General features: G+C 41.5%; 2 protein-coding genes across 4 annotated transcripts in view; one reads left to right on the forward strand and one right to left on the reverse strand.

Moving 5' to 3' along the window:
• Positions 1–712: 712 nt before the first annotated feature.
• DIMT1 (DIM1 rRNA methyltransferase and ribosome maturation factor) lies at positions 713–10,331 on the reverse strand. Of its 2 annotated transcripts, none has more exons than XM_081944138.1 (12): positions 10,143–10,331; positions 7,786–7,859; positions 7,014–7,100; positions 5,816–5,877; positions 5,630–5,723; positions 5,480–5,529; positions 4,358–4,481; positions 4,035–4,127; positions 3,456–3,520; positions 2,070–2,133; positions 1,880–1,986; positions 713–1,135 (listed from the first exon to the last, which is right to left on the reverse strand). In XM_081944138.1, exons 1-12 carry the CDS (start codon positions 10,207–10,209, stop codon positions 1,093–1,095), a joined length of 930 nt encoding a protein of 309 aa, XP_081800264.1. In that variant the 5' UTR covers positions 10,210–10,331; the 3' UTR covers positions 713–1,092. The 2 variants fall into 2 exon arrangements, with proteins under 2 accessions (XP_081800264.1, XP_081800263.1); XM_081944137.1 differs by having other exon boundaries at positions 7,786–7,862.
• Positions 10,299–14,122, forward strand: part of IPO11 (importin 11) — an 83,811-nt gene continuing 79,987 nt past the window's right edge. Inside the window, exon 1 of one of the 2 annotated variants that reach the window (XM_081944134.1) lies at positions 10,299–10,428. The gene's annotated coding sequence lies outside the window, so the exon portion shown is untranslated. Of the gene's footprint in view, positions 10,429–10,733; positions 10,872–14,122 lie in introns of those variants that run through there. The other variant, XM_081944133.1, reaches the window with a different exon arrangement.

Below are 14,122 nucleotides of genomic sequence, written 5' to 3' on the forward strand. Positions count from 1 at the left end.
TCCGCAGTGCCTCTGGCAGCCACAATAGAGTGCGGGGGAGCCCCACACATATACCCCATTTTCAGCCTGGATAGCCTCCTGCAGCACTCTGCTGGCCAAAATGGAGTACAGGGGGACTGCATGCAGGGGAGGGGGGCATGGCCCATTTTGGCTGGCAGAATGTTGTAGGAGGCATACGTCCCTGGCCGTACAGCGAAAAACTACAATGCTGATCCAGCCCTCTTAAGTAATCCAGTTTGACATTCCTGGTCTTACACATATAAGCATGCAAGGAGATAGGCATACTATTTACTAACATGGTAGCTGGAAATTGGTTACATAATCCCCCCTTAGCTCAACATCATAGATTTACCTCAAAGTATCATAGTATCAACCTTTGTGTGTGCTAATACTCTACTTCAATAATTCTTTTAAGACAAAAGCACACAGTTCCATGGAAGCTTCTGCCCATGAGATGCTGATGAATTTGAAGCTTGGGCCTTTATTCTATTGTGCTGCTTCCTTTATAGAGGAACTGCCTCTCAGGAAACAAAATGGTTCAAATTGCAGCAACCTGCTTGTTACTGCAATCCTGTGCAACTATCTAAAGGACCCTATGCTGGTCACTCACTCACTCACACACACACACACACACACACACACGACACGAAATACAGAGTATGGAGGAAATTAATATTGTATAATATTAAAGACTACATTGCAGTCTTGTAAATACAGAAGCGATCGCTTTAATAGAAAATTATTGCAATGCACAATATAAAGAATATTTGGGCATTAAAAAAAATGTCAAGTTTGGCATTAGAGACATTCCTAACTTCCATATCAGTTACACAATTTTTTAATGAGTAACTATCAATACATAGCTTGAAATATAAGCACTTACTGGGAGAAGCTAGATGCTATGGGATGCATTTCCAGATGCTTTTAATAATATTTATAAATGGATACATTCTTCACTAAATAAAATAAAAAAGCTTAAAAACTGGTAAGAGCCAGTTGATGGTTGGTTTACATTCATTGTGAATATATTCTACTATAACATATATTTATGTAAATTAGTTCAATCTTCACAGCAGCTTTCCTGTAATCCCCTCAGGAAAAGTGAATCCCTTTTGCGTTGAAGCCATGAAGAACGCTGGAAAATGAAAATATTCTTGTTTTAGTAAGCTTTAGGTGGTATAATGGATGTTACTTCCAAATGGGCTCAACATTTAATTTCCCACACAGCAGGAACAATGTTTTCTCTGTACATGTGGGAGATGACCAGGCTGAGCCCGATGGAAGGGACAAGTGTTTTATGTGCTTCTAGACCGCCCCCTCTCCCAGAAGTGTGTCATCAGTCTCTAGAGATTGTTAGCATGCAATAAAAACCTGTACTCATTTGAACCGCCTTGACTCCTGATTTCCTGCGCTTGACATTACACTTCATCTTGAAGCCAATTCTATTATATTGACTAGTTTCTTCCACTTAGATAATGTTCACACCTCTGTTTCTACCATGGCACATTCTTTTCGTACAGTTTTGTTCAGGACAAAGTCACTCAGAACCATTGTGCCCTTATATAAAGTGGCAATGTTAAGTAACAGCTGTTAATTAATATAGTAGAAAAAAAGATTAATATATAATTTTAAGTTGCTGATGAGCTTAATTTTAAGAGGAAATTACATCCAATAAATTTTAATTAAAATCTAAATAATTATAATTCTAAATGTAAATCAAATCTAATATTTGTCCAAATTCCACCCACTATTTAAAAACAGTGGTCCTTACTCTTCCTGATGCATAAATCTCACACTTATTTTTGCTTTCATTCCAGTAAAATCTCTGTTTCAACCACGAAGTTAAGAGTAATCTTGAAGTAAATACATTTGTTTTTACCTTATAAAATCATCAATATCCATTACTCGGGCACGTTTTTCTGAATAGCCAGTATCTTTTAGGATTTCATGTATAAGTTCAGCAATATTGAAATTTTCAGGAATTTGCTGTCGGAAAAATAGAAAATTATGTGACATAGCTCAAAACAAAGATGCTTTATAAAAGACTGTAATAGATCAGAAATATTTACCAAATTATTTTGTGAACAGTGAATTCTGTAATTCTGTTCCAGCAGCTGTTTCACAGCATTTGAACTGCAATAATGAAAAAAAGGAAAGTCACTTATATAAATTTTTTGAAAAATTTGAATTGTAAAATTATTCTTTTGCAAATGTCTTTCTTTTCAACTGATGTTTAATGTTAGTTTGCACCAACATGCACTACATCTCTTAACACTTTAATATCCTTACAAACTGACCTTGCTTGTACCATGTCCAAACATAGCTTCATACTTTTTTTCTATTTTTTAATACTCGTATCTCACTAACTCTGAGTAATAAAAAAGCAGAAAAGAGCTTTCTGGACAGACTGATCTGCCACTGTAATACTTTTTCTCCTGTCTCCTCAGTTTCTTTCATTCATCAATGTATCTTTGATAGGGCAACAACTATCGATTTTACTATTTTTTATAAATTGCTCTGGGAGACTTTTTTTTTTACTAAAGGTTAGGGGAAAATGTTTGCATAATTAATACAGAATGAAAAGGAGTTGTGTTGAAACTACCCTGGAAACATGCAGGATTGAAAATTAATAGAAAGGAATGCTTGCCATTTTGACAGTACTAATTCTTTGTCAGATTATTACGTAGTATAATATGCAAACAAAAACAGACTATACAAGCATAGTTTACGACTTTTAACTGCTAAAGGAACAAGGAAATTTTAGCTACATAGTATTCATATCCTGAAAGTTTAATTTCCATTAACAAGAATACCAATCGAAGAGAATAACCAAAAGACAAGAGGGAACAAGAACACAAGATCATCTTTAGGCACCTGCATGGTGCTGTTCATTTCCTTTCATAATCAACAGCAATTATAAATAAACAATCTGATGTTATACCTCTGGAGATTTGTGGTTCATGGGAGCCCTGATGACTGATTTACCGTTTGTCTAGGTCAGGGGTGGGGAACTGTGGCTCTTTTGCGACTTGTGGACTTCAACTCCCAGAATTCCAGAACCAACATAGCTGCCTCAGGAATTCTGGGAGTTGAAGTCCACAAGTCGCAAAAGAGCCACAGTTCCCCACCCCTGGTCTAGGTAATTCCTGAATAAGGACTTAGTTCTCTTTCTCAAAATGATCAGACAAAACAGTATAAATCAAATCAACCACATTCTTCTATTCTTTGCTCTTAGTTAATGGCCAGCATAAAATCTAAGCAATATACGCTTTTGCCTGGTATTCATACAGCAATACATACTCTTTTAGGATTTCTGGTCAAAGAAAACAATATTTTATCAACGGCTATCTTTTACCAACAATAAATTACAACAGCAGGGGGAAACACCAATCTGGGAAGAGGAAAATTCAGTGACAAGGCTGCAAGCAATTCAACATTTAAAAAGTGTAACTTACTTGAAAATGGCAGCAAGTGTCTTGTTTTTCCTGACAAACACTATCCTCAGTAGACCATCCCACTCCTAAACAAATACGTTAGAGAGTAAACATAGTTTCTTGCACCACACATGAAGGCTGCTTTCTGTTGATCACTATTAAATTAACCTCTGACATCTTTCATCATCTTCCCTTTTTTTTCATTTGTACTTTAATCTTAGCTGAAGATGTGTTGGGGTTCTATGAGCGGCAATTCCATAGAAAGCGTGATAAGGATAATTGGATAAATTTTGCGTTATATGAAACAATTATTTTCAAAGATAGGGTAGATATTGACAGCGACAGGAAAAACCTTTCATACCTTTGAATCTCATTACAAGTTTTAGAAATGTAAATGAAGCTATGAATGTTTCCACTTCTTATACTATATACTTAATTATCATTTAATGCTGTTCAGTGAATAACAAAATATGGAGCATTAGAAAGGCTTCAGACAAAATGTGGCACTCAGGTACAGTTGTCCAGATATCTAAAGGTAATGTACACTTAGGAGATTCTAGGTTGCTTTCATGGATTTCAGATCATACTGATAAATCTCACCTGAAAGTTAATTGGAGGTGGAGGGTTCTTTGGTTCTATCCTTACAACACTGGATTCAACTTTGGGTGGTGGTTTAAAATTATTTTTTCCTACCTGTTAAACATAATAAAGTCAACTGTCAAAGAAAGAATAACTTTTCATCTTTCTCCTTTTAATTTATTTTTTGTAACTTCTTTAGAGTGTTGTGAATTGCCAAGTCGTTTAACGATAAAAAAAATAAAAAATCTATCTTCATCCTATTAAAACTTCCACAACCTTACAACCATCCTGTCTTATCTAAAATTCCAAAAACTCAAGATAAAATTATTTATTATTTTGCTTACTTTCATTAGATGATCAACACGAGCTAACAGCTGAGTATTAACAGACAGCCTACAATATAGGTGAGAGCCTGGTTTTGCAACTAGGCGAAGAGCAAATTCTCTTTGAAACATGAGTACTGCACACCTGGAAAATAAACATGAGATGCAAGTTTAATACTACTCTGAATTAGCCCTGTCCTGGAAAAGATTAAGAACTTGACATTTGTTCAACAATGTTTATACATATTGCTTGATAGGTTTTAAACCAGCTTACTGTTTTGAACTCCGTGAATATCAAGTAGATACTATAGGCTAGGTTAAGTCATGCACCACTACTGTGCAGCTTAATAAATGCAGTTTAAAATACAGGCAAAATTTGAAAAATTAGAATTAGTTTCACCTTTTAAGTTGCATTACTGAAATAAATGAACTTTTGCACGATATTCTAATTTTTCGAGTTTCATCTGTATTGTGAGGACTTAGCTGCTAAATGCAGTATGAGTATTATTGTATGAAGATTTCAAATACTTTGAATTACACAATGCTCTTGAAATAATACGTTATTCTTACAAGGTAAGAGACTAATGCTGACACTTTGAGAGGACTGATGTTTACAGATCATAGACTGATAAACAACATAGTTTGCTTCAACCCATTCCAGATGAATAGTTCTTTAAACTTATCTGACAGTATTTATAAGCATTTCAGAGTTTTTCTATGGATCCTCTACAACAGGCTTAGAGAAACAGCCAGTTTGGTGTGGTGGTGTGATTCAAGCAAATACCTCCACTGAAAAGTAGACATATAGCAGCGGCCCGCAACCTGTTGGGCACCAAGGACTGGTTCGGTGGAGAGGGTTTTCCGTGGACTGGATTTGTGTGCTGCCTGCATCCTGCGGCTGCGGCTTTGCTTGTTTACACGGACCGTTTGCTGGTATGCTGCGGAGCAGTGCCGTTTCGTGGACTGGGGGTTGGGAACCCGACATATAGTACTTGATTTCTTACTAGGTTTAGTTTTACACACTGCTAATTCTTTTCTAGATAAATATGTGAATTCTAATCTATAAGGTTAATCATAATAGGATTGAATATTATTTCTAAAACCATCTAAATTATATTAAACACGAAAGATTTTTCTACATACCTAAAGAAAGGCCGATGCAGCAATAGCTTGAAAACAAAAGGAGAAGAAATCTGGGGGCGGAGAGATTTAAAACAAAAGATTGATTACTACAAGATTAACACAAAAATACAATGTCTTTGTCTTATTTTTCAAGTCTTGTTTTATACTTACTTGGTAAGGCAAATTAGCCACACAAGCATCAAAAAAAGGGAGATCGCTTTTCAATACATCTCCAATTTTTATTTCAAGTTTGTTTGCCAAATGTCTGAAATGAAAATAATACTGTATCATTAATACATTTCCAAGAGGGGTTCTAGTTTAAAAAAACATGACTTTGCTACCACACAGAACACTTACGTTCCCTGAACTCTTTTCTGAAGTTCGCCAGCAAGCTTTACATCAAGTTCACAAGCAATTACCTGAAAGAGAATCATATATAAAATCTTTTTGTGGACATATCATATATAACAAATCCCCAAATTACTTTATGTTGTTATAGAATTTTAAACAAACTTCTGGTTTAGCTGTAAATATTAAGGCTTTTTTTTAAAGCTTTGTGTTGGATACTGATGTTCCTCATATATTGGCTATCCCAAAGGTGCTTTTTCCCAAAAGGCAACTAGACTTTCCTGTTTTTTACTTTGAAAACATTTCACTTCTCATCCAAGAAGCTTCTTCCGTTCTGACTGACTGGTGGCAAATAGGTTTATATTCTTTGCCGTCATTGGTCATTAGCATTCTGACAGTTGCCCTTAGCCATCTAGTCACTAAGAGGTTTATCTGTATCCTCAGAATCACCTGAACCAGAGTGCAAATGAGTGTGGAATCTTCTTGGAACTGTTAAAAGGACTGCATTGTAAATAGAAGATTGGCAGTGTTGTATCCCTCCCCCTCTGTTGAGGGAGGGTTGAGCGGGAAGGGATACAACATAGCCTGTTGTTAGGGTTGATTCTTTTTTAGTTCTTCTTTTACACGATCAATCAATTTTTGTTTCATTACCTTTTCCTATTTTGTGCTATCTCTTTGTGACCAAACAGGGAAAGGAAAGAAAAGTATTTCTTTGTTTTTAGATTTACCGTATTTTTGGAGTATAAGATGCACCTTTTTCCATCAAAAAAGAGGCTGAAAATCTAGGTGCGTCTTATACACTGAATACAGCATTTTTTGCCTCTAGAAATCCTGCCCCTTCACTAAAATGGCCTCCTGGGGCCAAAAATGAGCACCCCCCCCCAGCGCCAAGGAGCACTCTATAAGCCTCCTAAAGGCTACGCATGCCTTTTTTTTAATATATATACAAAAAAAGGGCCCCTTTTCACAAAAAATGGGCCGTTTTTTGTTCGTTTTGCCCCCCCCCCCCCCCCGGAGCATTCTCCAAGCCTCATAAAGGTTATTCATGCCCTTTTTGGGGGGAAAAAAAAGGGGGGGCGTTTTTGCAAAAAACAGGCCGTTTTTCTGAGGTCTGCAGAGTGGAAAAACTTTTTTTTTTAATTTGCCGCTTCAAAATCTTGGTGCGTCTTATTCTCCGGTGCGTCTTATACTCCGAAAAATACGTTACCTTTTTCACCTTTTCTAACATTTTCACTGTCATGTTGCCAGTTCCAGGGCCAACCTCTAGAACAACATCTGTAGGGTATAAGGAAGCCTGAAAGAATGAATAAAATATTATTACACAAAAACCTAGCCCTGTTAGCACTGTGTACAGACAAATTTAATTGATATACAGGGGAAAGGGAATGGTCTTATAGGAAAAGGAGGAAGAGCAGTACCAAAGCAATGGTCAGAGAAGAGAGTTGTGTCCAGAGCAAGAATGTAGCAGGAATAAACATCTCAGATAGGACCCTCCCTAGTTCTGAAGATAAAGGGAAGGGGGAGGAATACATTCAGACTTTCAAGGTTCTCTCATTATAGCTTCAAAAAATAATATTTATTTACATGACATTGGTTTCCTAGTGTGGCCTACTTGGAAAGGGTGAGATACATTGAGAAATGACTTACTAAAGCAGAATTCTATCAAGTCAAAAAGGGACATTATTAAATGCGAACAAACTATTTAACTTATTTTTCTCTGATATTATATCTGAACACTTTATATTTTTAAAAAATGTACAAGGAAATTTGTATTGTGTACAGGTATAGTTGAACTTTTTATTCAAAAGTTCAAATTTTATTTCTTAAGTATTTTGTTTAGTGAGAAACAGATCCATTGATTTTAATGAGACTTACTAATTAAATAGGTATACATTAGTAGCTTCAAATACCACCGATTTAACAATAATGTATGAGAATGACTGATTTTCTTACAATGAATGATTGTGATTATCACTTACCTTTTCTATAATGCTGTTAACAATCAGGGGATTTTTCAAAATATGCTGACCAAGTCCAGTGTTGAATCTAATGCCTACTAATAAAAGTACATTTTAAGATGCATTATTATAACAAGTCATTTTGTATCAAACTCTCCTTAGCTTTGTATCAAACTCGCCAATAGTTTTTTTTTCTAAAAATCTTAAATAATGGGATACCTTCTCTAATAATTTATGCAATTCAGAATCTGGCACCCTTATCAGAGAAAGTAGCATCAAAACAATAACATATGGGTGAAGTTCCCAAGCTTTATCTTTAGTTCTAGTTTTTTAAAATATTTCTCACTCTTCCCCATAAAGTTCTTCCAGCTCAGAAATATGCTTGCACATTGGACTGCTCATGGATTGCACATTAGAAATCTCTCTACAAATTTTAAATCATGCTCAGATTAAGTGATTGTCTTATATATACAATGTGTGTGTGTGTGTGTGTGTGTGTGTGTGTGTATGTGTGTATGTATGTATATGATAAAGCTGATAAAGGAGGAGAGCCTGTGGCTTAGTGGCTAACACATCTGCCTAATATGTAATACAGCCCAGGTTCAAATCCCAGTAAGGGTATGGCTAGCTGATGAGAGCTAAATAGCTTGAAATAGATCTATACTAGTCTCTTATTTATTTATCAGCACAAATACAACATATATATCAGTGATGGCGAACCTATGGCACGCATGCCAGCCATTTGTTAGGGCACGCGAGGTGCTGCCCTGTTAGCTGGCCAGTGCGCATGCGCGCGCTGGCCAGCTGATTTTACCCTTTTTTAAAGCCATTTTTCGCCCTCCCCAGGCTCCTATAGGAGCCTGGGGAGGTCGAAAAGAGCCTCCCCCGCCCCCTCGGAGGGCCTCCGGAGGCTTCAGGGACTTCCCGGAGGCTTCCCTGAAGCCTTTGGAACGCTTAAAACGACTCTCCGAGCAATCCGGAAGTGACTTCCGGTTTGCTCGGAGGGTCGTTTTGAGCGCTCCAAAGACTTCAGGGACCGTCCAGAGGCTTCCCTGAAGCCTTTGGAATGCTTAAAACGACCCTCCAAGCAATCTGGAAGTGACTTCCGGTTTCCTCGGAGTGTCGTTTTAAGCGCTCCAAATGCGTCAGGGAAGCCTCCGGACGGTTCCTGAAGCCTTTGGAACGCTTAAAACGACCCTCCGAGCAATCTGGAAGTGACTTCCGGTTTCCTCGGAGGGTCGTTTTAAGCGCTCCAAATGCGTCAGGGAAGCCTCCGGACGGTTCCTGAAGCCTTTGGAACGCTTAAAACGACCCTCCGACCAAACTGGAAGTGACTTCCGGTTTCCTCAGAGGGTCGTTTTAAGCGCTCCAAAGGTGTCAGGGAAGCCTCCGGACGGTTCCTGAAGCCTTTGGAATGTTTAAAACGACCCTCCGAGCAATCTGGAAGTGACTTCCGGTTTCCTCGGAGGGTCGTTTTAAGCGCTCCAAATGCGTCAGGGAAGCCTCCGGACGGTTCCTGAAGCCTTTGGAACGCTTAAAACGACCCTCCGACCAAACTGGAAGTGACTTCCGGTTTCCTCAGAGGGTCGTTTTAAGCGCTCCAAAGGTGTCAGGGAAGCCTCCGGACGGTTCCTGAAGCCTTTGGAATGTTTAAAACGACCCTCCGAGCAATCTGGAAGTGACTTCCGGTTTGCTCGGAGGGTCGTTTTAAGCGCTCCAAATGTGTCAGGGAAGCCTCCGGACGGTCCCTGAAGCCTCTGGAGGGCCTCCGGGGGGGCGGGGGAGGCTGTTTTCACCCTCCCCAGGCTCCTATAAAGCCCCTGGAGCCTGGGGAGGGCGAAAAAAGCATGTAAAAATGGGGGGCGTCACGCTTGTTGTGAGCGCATGCGCACTGGGGGGTCACGCATTGCATTATGGGTGCGGCACGCCCGCACACGACCCCCCTGCGCTCCCCCCTCTTGTGGCACGCGAGCCAAAAAAGGTTCGCCATCGCTGATATATATTGTTAGGGTTATATATATAATGATATATATATATATATTGATATATATATATATATATATATATATATATATATATATATATATATATATATATATATATATATATATATATATATATATATATATATATATATATAATGTTCTCTCTCTCTCTCTCTCTCTCTCACACACACACACACACACACACACACACACGATATTCTCTTTCTATTAGAATCTGGATAGTTTTGGGGGAAGATTCGAAATCACTTCTACAGCGAAGCCAAAGTACTTGGTACCTTCCAAATTACTATCATCATAGCGCACCCACCCCCACAAGACAAATGATACAAAGCTGCACTCCTGTCCTCCCTTAGCCCGAGAACTTCCTCTCACCAGGGCCTTTCCCTTTCCCTTCTCCACGCTGCTGTCGAGCGCGCGGCTTCGTCTTCACCTTCGGCATGGCTCGACCGGGCCTCCAGCACGCCAAGTTCGGAAGAGAAGGAAGGCGAAAGGGGGGGGGGAGGTGTCGCACGCGCGGGGGCTGCCGGGACGAGTAGTTCCGCCGTGCCTTCGGAATCGCGCGGCGAAAGTGCTGGAGGAGGACTCAATTTTCCGCAAAGCCTCTCGAGGGACGAGTCAGAATACCGAGTTTCGGGAAGTCTTTTACTACTTGGCGAAGGCGAGTTGAGCAACGCCGTTGGTGGTGGCGACCCTTTTAAAACTAAGAGTCATTCTTGGGGAAAAGAAGAATCGGGAAGGGAGGAGACTGACAGGCGTCCTTCTCCCACATCTCCAACAACAACAACAAAAAGTTCCCGCCCACTTTTCCTTTTCAATCCACTTTTGTTATATTGGGGGACTTTTCTTCTCTCCCCTCCTCAGGCGCCGGAATCGTCCCGAAAAAAAGAGAAGCGGGCGGGCCCGCAGGACGAGAAGCAGGAGGGGGATAGGGGGAGAGAGCCATTGGGGGAAAGAGAAGCGCCGAGCGATGACGTGCGTAGCGCGCCGAACTGCCGCGGCACGGTGGTGGGTGAGCCGAGGTTGGTGGCGCGAGCTTCGGAACCAGCGGGAAGGCGCGTGCGCCAGACTCAGGACGCCCGTGAAGGAGCTGCGGCTTCACCGGTAAGTGAGGGAGGGGAGAGAGGACGAAGACACGCCTGGCTGTATCCGCCCCGTCCTTCCTTCCCATCCTGTGAGGATGCGAGCCAGCGAAGGCCCCGCACCCTGAGGCGGCGGTCGGCCTGTCGGGACTGAAATGAGCAATCCTCCTCGGTCGATAGTTGTGAATGGGCTCGAGTCCTGAAATATGGATGGTCTTGGGCGCTCCTGAGGGGCGATTTTATTTTCTCAATAGGAGGTGCTTTGCCTTTTTCTTTCTCATGGCCCGAAGCCTTGGCTAACGGCCATGTAACTGTCCTATGACTGGACGTCTCGCCAAAGTGTAGCACAAAGGTCCCGTTTCTCCTAGAATACGAAGACAAGTTTTTCGTTGGTCGAACTCTCGATAACTGATACCCGAAGAAGTTGTTTCCTCGAGGTTGCATCTGATGCATTAAAAAGAGATAATTAATTAATTAATTAATTAATTAATTATTATTAATAATAATACTGCTTCATCAGCAAAATTTCACAAACTGACTACCTACAATGCCATGACCGCGTTGCTTAGATTATTCACTGGAAATTGTGCCAAAAGTTTGGATGTGAGTACAGCAAAAATCACTGGGACCATCAGGTTGAGAAGGTTTTAGAGAATGAGAAAGGCGAGATCTTGTGGGACTTCAGAATCCAGACTGACAGGCCCTTGGCCTACAACACACCTGACATAACAATAATTGAAAAGAAAAAAGTATGGTTCATTGACATTGCAATACCTGGTGATGTGCGAATTGAAGATAAACAGCAAGACAAAATCACAAAATACCCGGACTTGCAAATTGAGGTTGAGCGACTATGGAAAAAGAAACCATGTGTTGTCCCAATTGTAATTGGAACCCTTGGAGCAATACCTAAAGGGCTACCTCACTATTTGAAAATACTAAATTTACCTGACTTGAACATTCTGACTCTACAAAAAAACACCCTACTTGGAACAACTTATATCCTTCGACATTACCTTAACAGTTCCTAGGTCCTTGGTTAGGACTCGAGCTGTTAGGCTACCAAACAGCCCCAAAGGCTGTGAATCTCACCAAAGATTAACCACATAATAATAATATCGTGTTTCCCTGAAAATACGGCAGGGTCTTATTTTCTTTTTTACTTACAAAATATAGCCTTGGGCTTACTATAGGGGAGGGCTTATTGTTTTGGGGTTGCCGGGCGGCCGCTCCCTTGCGAACTGGCTCCCGAAGAGCACAGCCTAAGGGGCGAAGCAGCCATGAGGTGATCAAGCTCACGAGCAACCGCCCAGCAACCCCTCTCTCCAGCCGGGCAGAGCGCCATTTACTGACCTAGAGGGTATCAGTAAAGCGCCAAGTCACGTGGCGCTCTGCTTGCTTCCCAGCTCCCGCGGCTTGGCACATATGGGATACCCGCTAGGGTAGAGAAAGTCTTCCGGACAGAGAGTCTTCCAGCAGCCAGCCCACAAGCATAGAGCGCACTCCTAGATTGGCTGCTGCTGGAAGACTCGGGAGCCAAGTTTTGTAGTTTGGAACCGGAGAAGACGTTATGGCCGGAGCGCGGTGGCAGCTGCAGGAAGAGCTGGGCCTAGACATGTTGAGGCTAGGAGGTATACCTGCTGGAGGCGGAACAGGCGATTGCGCAATTCCCTTCTCCAGCTGGGCAGAGCTCCATGCACTGACCTAGCGGGTATCTCTAATGTGCCAAGCCGCGGGAGCTGGGGAGCAGGCAGAGCGCCACGTGGCTTGGCGCTTAGTGATACCCCCTAGGTCAGTGAATGGCACTCTGCCCGGCTAGAGAGGGGGTTTGCCGGGCAGTTGCTCGTGAGCTTGGTCACCTCATGGCTGCTTCACCCCTGAGGCTGTGCCTGGCTCTTCGGGAGCCAGTTCGCAAGGGAGCAGCCGCCCAGCAACTCCCCTCTCCGGCCAGGCAGAACACCACTCCCCAACCTAGCGGTATCCCGAAGGTGCCAAGCAATGTGAGCGTCTTTCTCCCCTCCCCCCCGGCTCCTGCGGCTTGACGCCTTCAGGATACCGCTATGTCGGTGAGCGGTGCTCTGCCTGGCCGGAGGGGGGGGGTTGTCCAGGGGGGTTATTTTCGGGGGTGGGCTTATATTTTTGTCCACGTGAAAAATGTGGCAAGGCTTTAGTTTCAGGACAGGTCGTATTTTGGGGAAACACGGTAATAATAATAACAACTACTACTGTCAGTGCACAACATATGTGCAATGACATTGGTTGATCTCCCTCAGTGCAACCCCCTAACACAATACAATACACAGCGAAGGCGTCCCCCCCCCCCAAAAGGAAAAAAATCCCTAATCTAATAAATCATATTAACAAACACCCAGTCCCATTACACCAATGTGAAAATGTTACACGTTGTGCCGGCCCTGCAAGTCCATTGTACTACTTAGTTATGATGTTATTTTGCTATCAGTAGTCTGACAGCCCACAGATAAAAACTTTTCTTCAGCTTGTTTGCACGGCTAGCTATACTTCTATATCTCCTTCCCGATGGTAGGAGGGTAAAGAACTGCTGGCCAGGGTGAGTTGTCCCTGAGGATTTTCCTCGCTCTTCTAAGGCAGCAAGCCCTAGTGATCTCTTCTAGTGGTGTCAGGGGGCAGCCCACAATGTTTTGTGCTGTGCTCACCACTCTCTGCAATGTCTTTCTATCTGCGGCTGTCAAACCATACCGTGATGCAATATGTGAGGACGCTTTCTATTGTGGACCAGTAAAAGGAGGTCATCAGTTTTTGTTCCACCCTGTTTTTATGCAAGACCCTAAGGAAATAGAATCTTTGTTGGGCCTTCCTGGCCACTGGGATTGTGTTGTTTTTCCAGGTGAGGTCTTTGCTGAGATGGACTCCCAGGAATTTAGAGGAGGAGAGGATTCATGAACTTTGAGTTATAATGGAAAAGGCAGTTGCAATAGGGCACTCCACTCAGTCAAGTAACTTAATTTAAATAATTCATTCTTATAAACCCCAATACTCTACTCTTTAAGTTTTTTTTTGTGCCATATCCGTCATGGCGATTATGTTGACAATCTGTCATCCGACGTTGGCGACCCTTTTAGGTTTAGGAGACTCAAACCAACAAGCAGGCTTCCATGTTTTGGAAGGATATAAAAATTTAATCTTTTAAAGAGAAATAAATAATTATGCAGAATGATTATGTCTGATGTTTATGGATTCTGCTGTTTTTGTACAGAGCACAGTATATTTTCAGCTTTTCACTTCTTATTTAAA

This window comes from Natrix helvetica, assembly GCF_964273705.1.
Source record: "Natrix helvetica genome assembly, chromosome: 2".
Classification (NCBI taxonomy): Eukaryota; Metazoa; Chordata; class Lepidosauria; order Squamata; family Natricidae; genus Natrix; species Natrix helvetica.